Raw genomic sequence first — 6,764 nt, 5'->3', positions numbered from 1 at the left:
ACATTGGTAGTTATGGCGATCGTACGAAACTACGGCAAATTCCAAATGGTGTATACAAAGGAAACTATAAAATAGAAAACATATAAAATTCAAGTGATTTTGTTGAAAATAAAAACTGTGAGAGGAAACCTCTTGAAAGGGAAAATACTGAAGACATACTTTCAGGTTAACACGAATAATAATAATAATAATAATAATAATAATAATAATAATAAACATTAGATGTCTGCGTATAGCTTATTGGATAGATGAGGAAATTTTTGATACGAAACTACCGGAGAATATACAGGAAATCCAGAAAAAAAGGGGGGAAACGTTACTTATTTTGTAATTTACTTTTGAATGATCCGCGACATATTAGTTGTTATTAGTGATTATTAAACTATCTCCTTTCCTTCATTGGTCTTTCCTAACACTTTTTTTTTTTACATTTCTCAATCTCTAAATTAATTGTAGTATTTCTGCTCTTCCATAGATTTCTCTTTCCTTGCCTAACCTTCAATCAATATGGCGACCGTCGACCGTCTCGACGTCTGAATCAGTCTTCATTAAAGGTACAACAGTTCTAACGGTGAAAATTAATTCAAGATGCCACTACCGAAAAGAAGATCTCCTGGACACAGAAAGGATCGGAGGTAAATATTTCTATTTATGATTTTTGCCTTCATAATATTATCGGAAGCTAAACTTATACAAAACAAAATTTAGCGGTTTCGATTCAGACAGAAAGCTTCCTCTTTCTTCTTTCATTATTATTATTATTAATTATTTCAATTCTCGAAAGTAAAACTCATCATATAGCACAAACTGATTGTAAATTATATGCAAGGAAATAAAAATTAATAGCATTCCAAGAATAGAAATCAATGTCATTTCAAGAATAGAAGAGGAGAAAAACCTAATATTAGTGACATATTCACACATTATTTGATCGGAATTGTGTCCTAAAGGTGTATTATATATGAAACAAATTATTTTTTATTATTAGTAATTGGACCAGCATTCTTTCAAATGAATTTTGGTGTAACATTTTCTTAAACCATCCTAAAAATGTCAATTGTGTATTAAAGGTCTGTTGCTGCCGACCTTTCGAAGTGATCGCTTTTTTTTCCTATTAAGATCTCAAGAGATAATTTCAAGGATTTTTGCTTTCGCTAAAATATGTCTGGTCAAATTTTAAGAAGCAGTTATGAAATCTCCTTATTTTTATTCAATATTCAACCACGAATAATATGTTTAAGATATGAATGAACGTTACTACTCGCGCTTTCAGTTTTCGGTAATATGGTAAAAGCGACCTGTCCTCACACGAAAACCTCTCTTCTTCATCATCGTACAGTGTGTGTGTATGTACGTGTTTGCATATATAAATATATATATATATATATATATATATATATATATATATATATATATATATATATGTGTGTGTGTGTGTGTATACGCGCGCACACACTGGTTAAACTGCCATTGTAAATCGCCAAAAAAAGAAAATACAAGTGTCATTCAAATTTCTCGCTTTCTGAATCACAATTTTCCTCTTCAGAAATTTTGTTCATCGCTGCTTTACCATGAAATTGGTTAATGATCAGATTTATTTATTTACTGTGTCGGAATTAAATTCATTGATGCCATGTGAAAATTTAGTCTAGCCATTGTAGTAATAATGAAAATAATGTTATAGTAATATCGGCGTAGTTTTGAAATAAGTTCTTCTTTGGAAACGAAGTTAGAGGCAAAAGTGTTAAAAAAGGAAAACTGAAATTTTGGAAAACATTTTTATTATTCGACTTATAATGCCCGATGTATGATGCAGGAATATGAATATTTGAAAGAAGAAGAAAAAAAAAAACCTCTTTTCCCATGTGGCTTGGAATTTTGAAGGACAGCTATTCCCCGAATCCGCCCTTTTATTCATTTTAAGAATAAGTAAATTTGGGCGGTTTTAATATAATGCTTTCTTATGTAATTATAACTTCATTATTTACTTTGAAGTCACCGCATGTAGAGAATTGATGATACCTGGAAATGTGCCAGTTACACTTAATCCCTACGCTAACACCTTTATATCCTGAGTACCTCTCGCTGGTTGGCGCAACGGGGTTGTGAAATATACATTTTGTTTGTGTAACACACACACACACACACACAATGTAGGTAGGGTAAAATCCAAGCTGTGTCCTCAAGAAGCCCACGTACTTATTCCAGTATTACAACCCGGTGTGTTGTTGTATTTATGTGAAGTACATATTGAAGTTGAAGATTCTGCAGAGTTATTATACATCAAAATAGTTTTGATATATATATATATAATTATAAGTGAAATATGGCGTCGCTTTCTTTGGACGTATTTCTTCAGCTCTGCAGCAAAATTGATTCAAACAGATGAAGTTGGTGTGATTGAACTGTAAATAAATGTAAACAAAGCATAAATATTAGTTGAGGTAAGGCTGTTATCGGAAAACCTCAGGAGAAGGTTTTTATCAACAGTCAAACGCACACACACACACACACACAACAGGTTCGTGGCGACTCCGGATCAAAACTTTGGCTTTTTACATTGTTTTCAGGTTGCACTTAAAATGTATGTTTGACCTGTCAGAAATTTGCTATTGTTTTAGTTTAAACACACATGTTAAAATGTTAAAATTATTTAACTATGCTTGTAGTTGAATAATATTCTTAAGGCTGCAATTTACTCACATGCAGCATCTTCAGAGCTTGTCGCTAATTCAGTTCTTAACCAAATTGAAACATTTTTGAAGAGTACTGGTCCCTAGCTATATTTTGGCATTAAAAAAGTGAGATTTGATCCAGTAGAAAAAAATTTACATCAAAATTTGTAGCAACATTATAAGTGAGTAAGTAATGCCATCAATCGAGTTTAGATCTAAATAACTTTTTTTTTGTTTTAAAAGCAAAATATATTTACCTTGGCTTCAATAATAGAAGAAAGCATGAAGAATTTCATAGTTTTGGTCCCATGCAACAAAAATTTGTATCAAAAAAGTTGTGAGGTAAAATATGAAAAAGAAATATAAAGCAAAAAATCGGATTTAAGTATAATTAACTTTTTTTAATTTTAAAAACAAATTATATTTTAATTAAGCTTAAATGATAGAGCTCAATTCGAGGAATTTCATGGTATCAGTCTCATGCAATGAAGTTTTAAAAGAAAAAGTTATGAGTGTTTGTTTCTCAAACTTGGGGGTGATTGAAAGAGAATCGTGATGTCATAGGAGAGAAATGTGTCCGCATGGAAGATGCTTCACCTGCATTAAACGAGGCTGCAAAAAGAGAGTTTTGGAGACACCACTATGGAAGGTTGCTAAATAAAGAGAATGAACGGGAGAAAGAGAGTCTGCTGAATGCCAACCCAACAAAGGGACCAGCTATCCGAATTAACAGTACCTTGATAGATAAAGCAATTAAGGGTATGAAGACAGGATAAGCCCCCAGCCCATCAGGAATCACTGCAGCAATGCTCAAAATATCTGGCAGTGTCGGCTATAGCCTAGTCACCCGTATAGTTAACCAGATGGTACATGAAGGAGTCGTACCCAATGACTGGTGTAGCAGCACCATAGTCACCTGCTACAAAGGTAAAGGTGATGCTTTAGATACAAATTACAGAGGTATCAAGTTGTTGGATCAGGTAATGAAGGTCACAGAGAGGGTCATAGCCCAACTAATTAGGGAGAGGATCAGTGTAGATGAGATGCAGTTTGGGTTCCTGCCAGGGAAAAGCACCACTGATGCTATATTTCTGGTAAGACAGCTGCAGGAGAAATACCTAGCCAAAGATAAACCTCTGTACCTGGCTTTCGTTGACATGGAGAAAGCCTTTTGACAGGGTCCCCAATCCCTTCTCTCGTAGTCAGTGAGGAAACTAGGGATAGATGAATGGTTAGTGAGAACTGCGCAAGCCATGTACAAGGATGTTGTCAGTAAGGTGAGGGTTGGCAACGAGTACAGTGAAGAATTCCATGTAGGGTTAGGGGTCCACCAAGGACCCCACCCCTCAGCCACTCCAATTTCTCTCGCTACACTCATCTCTTCCCCATTCCTAAACATTTCCCCTCACACTCTTATGGAACACCCACCTCTGTTCCCTCTCTACCACTTATACTCCCCCTACACTGTTTCACCATCCATATCTCTTTCTCTCTCTCTCTCCTCTCCCTACTATGGTAGCCAAGTATCTTCTCTGCTGTATGACACCTATCTCTATCCGGCCATCATACGTTAACCTCTCAGCTGACACTAAGCCATCTCTCTTGGTGCCACATAGGAAAAAAAAGCACCCAATGCAGCCTGTAAAGTGGTTGGCATTAGGAAGGACATCCAGCCACAGAAACTATGTCAAAGCAGACAGTGGAGCCTGGTGCAGCTCTCTGGCTTGCCTAACCCCTATCAAACCGTCCAACCCTTTCCAACATGAAGACGGGCATTAGATGGTGGCGGTGAGGAGGAGGAAGACATTTGTTCTTCATTATCTGAATGGATGCCTCTTATGATGGTCCCATCATTGCATGAAGCTTGCAAGGTCGAAAGCTTCAAGACTCTGCTTACTGCAATATAAAAAGGAGATGTGTGCAGTAATTTGCAGCTGCAAGATTTTTAGAACGGTTGGCACCAAACTTCAATACTGGGAACTATGCAGATCTGCCAACTGCCTAACGCTAAGTGTCCAAATTTTTACTCTCTCCATTCAACTTGTTTTAAAAACCAGAAAAGGAAAAGAACCACAACTTGCAATTCTGGTTTGGTCGTATGTACCGTGCTTTCATTAATTGCTTCAGGTACCTAACTAGTTGTGAGCAGGTATAGATATTCTTTCTGCCCTCCTACTCCTTGACCCAGTAGAATATGTAGAATGTGACAGTGGAGAGGAGGAAGGGTTGCACCTGCTTGAGCTGGTACTTATTTTGGGCTGAGTAAACTGGAGCAACATGAAATGAAATGCCTTGCTTAAGAACACAGTGTACTGTAAAAGCCAGGAATTGAACCCACATTCTGTATCATCATGAGCCCAACACATGCCAGGCTAAACTACAGCTGTTAAATATCTTCATAAAATTGAGCATTCTGCAGACTGTTGATGCTAGTAAGTTCAAACAACGGTCAGGCATTTTGATGAAGTAAAATCCCAAATGAATTTATTTCACAGCAACAAATGCACAATGAGCGACTGCATCAAACTGCCTCATCCACCAAATACCGAGGTGAGAGCAAAGTATTTTGCAACATGGATGGCTGTATGGCTACAGCCCACTAGCCAGAGCTAGAGGAACAGAAAGATAACACACATAGGTATACGAGTCAGTTGTTGTTGCTGCTGTTCCTTCTCAAAATGCTTATCATGTTAATGTAATATAGCACCAACGAGGGCAGCGAGTAGGCAGAATTTTTGGCACACTTGGCAACATGCCTAGTGGCATTTCATCCATCTTAACGTTCTGAGTTCAAATGCCACGTTGGTCGATTTTGCTCTTTCATTCTTTCAGAGCCAACAAAATAGGTATTAGGTGAGGGCTGGGGGTTGATGTAATCGATTTAGGCCTTTCCCCAAAATTGCTGGCCTTGTGCCAAAATTTGAAACCAATGCTAACATAGAAAAACTTGTTAATACAATAATTATGATGACTCACTGGATCCGTGGAGTAGGCAACCTCTGATAGAATTCTTATTAAAGTTTATATTTAAGAAATAATTTCCATTCTTATGAAAACACTGAAAGCATTATTTGAATGCAGAGCGTGAAAGGCAAGAATGCTTTGAAGTGGGTAAGTTACTTTAGGATAAATTCTTGTAGTTTTTTGGTGAAAAATTGTTCATGATGAAGTTTGATTAATTTCTGTTCAACCATCATCTTTGTCATTAAGAGCTGTTTGCGATCAAATGTAAAGCAACGATTGACTTGCTTTGTTGAAGATGAATGCAGTGATTTGATATTAATATATAGGCCCAGCCACGGCTGTGTGGTAAGAAGCTTGCTTCCCAACCACATGGTTCTGGATTCAGTCCCACTGTGTGGCACTTTGGGTGAATGTCTTCTGCTATTGCCTCAGGTCGACCAAAGCTTTGTGAGTAGATTTGGTAGACAGAACCTGAAAGAAGCCCGTCGTATATATGTATATATATGTGTGTGTGTGTGTGTGTCTTCCCCCTCCACCACTTGATAACTGGTGTTGTTGTGTAACTTAGCAGTTTGGCAAAAGAGACAGATATAAGTACTAGATTTAAAAAAAAAAACATAACTGGGATTGATTCATTTGACAAAGACTTCTAGGCAGTGCACCAGCATGGCCACAGTCTAATAAGGGAAACGTAAAAAGATAAGAGATAAAAGATAGTAATGTTAATTGTGTTGAATATTAATTAGTTGTTAATTTTTTTTCTTTCTTTCTTTTCAGAGATAGATCTCCTCCTCCCTCCAAGTCTCTCTCTCTCTACCATCGCAAAGAGAGCCACCATCACACTGACACATACCTTCCATATAGCCATGTTAGTCATTATCGGTCCAGCGCTACAACAAGGGTGGAACGCCATTCAAGGTCGCCAATTTCACACATGACCTCTGCTCACAGCCCAAACCGTACATTGTCTGTATCCCGGCGACATAGATATTCTCCACCTTCTCATCACGACAGCTACAGCCGTCGGGATCATTCTAGGAAAGGTTTCAGCCCAATTTCAAGACGTAGTCCTGTTAATATGAAGCGACGATCCAAGTAAGCTTTATAAATTCATTCTATAATTTG

At 37.1% G+C, this 6,764-nt stretch overlaps 1 protein-coding gene across 2 annotated transcripts in view; it reads left to right on the top strand.

Moving 5' to 3' along the window:
• The first annotated feature begins 381 nt into the window (after window positions 1–381).
• The window catches only part of LOC115223374, a 34,848-nt gene continuing 28,465 nt past the window's right edge, over window positions 382–6,764 (top strand). For both annotated transcript variants that reach the window (XM_029793872.2, XM_029793871.2), the window contains exons 1-2: window positions 382–635; window positions 6,417–6,734. In XM_029793872.2, coding sequence (XP_029649732.1) covers window positions 589–635; window positions 6,417–6,734 — 365 coding nt within the window. In that variant the 5' untranslated portion in view covers window positions 382–588. The remainder of the gene's footprint in view (window positions 636–6,416; window positions 6,735–6,764) is intronic.

The sequence above is a fragment of the Octopus sinensis genome, linkage group LG23 (assembly GCF_006345805.1).
Source record: "Octopus sinensis linkage group LG23, ASM634580v1, whole genome shotgun sequence".
In the NCBI taxonomy this organism is placed as follows: Eukaryota; Metazoa; Mollusca; class Cephalopoda; order Octopoda; family Octopodidae; genus Octopus; species Octopus sinensis.
This window is presented reverse-complemented; position numbering and strand designations above follow the sequence as displayed.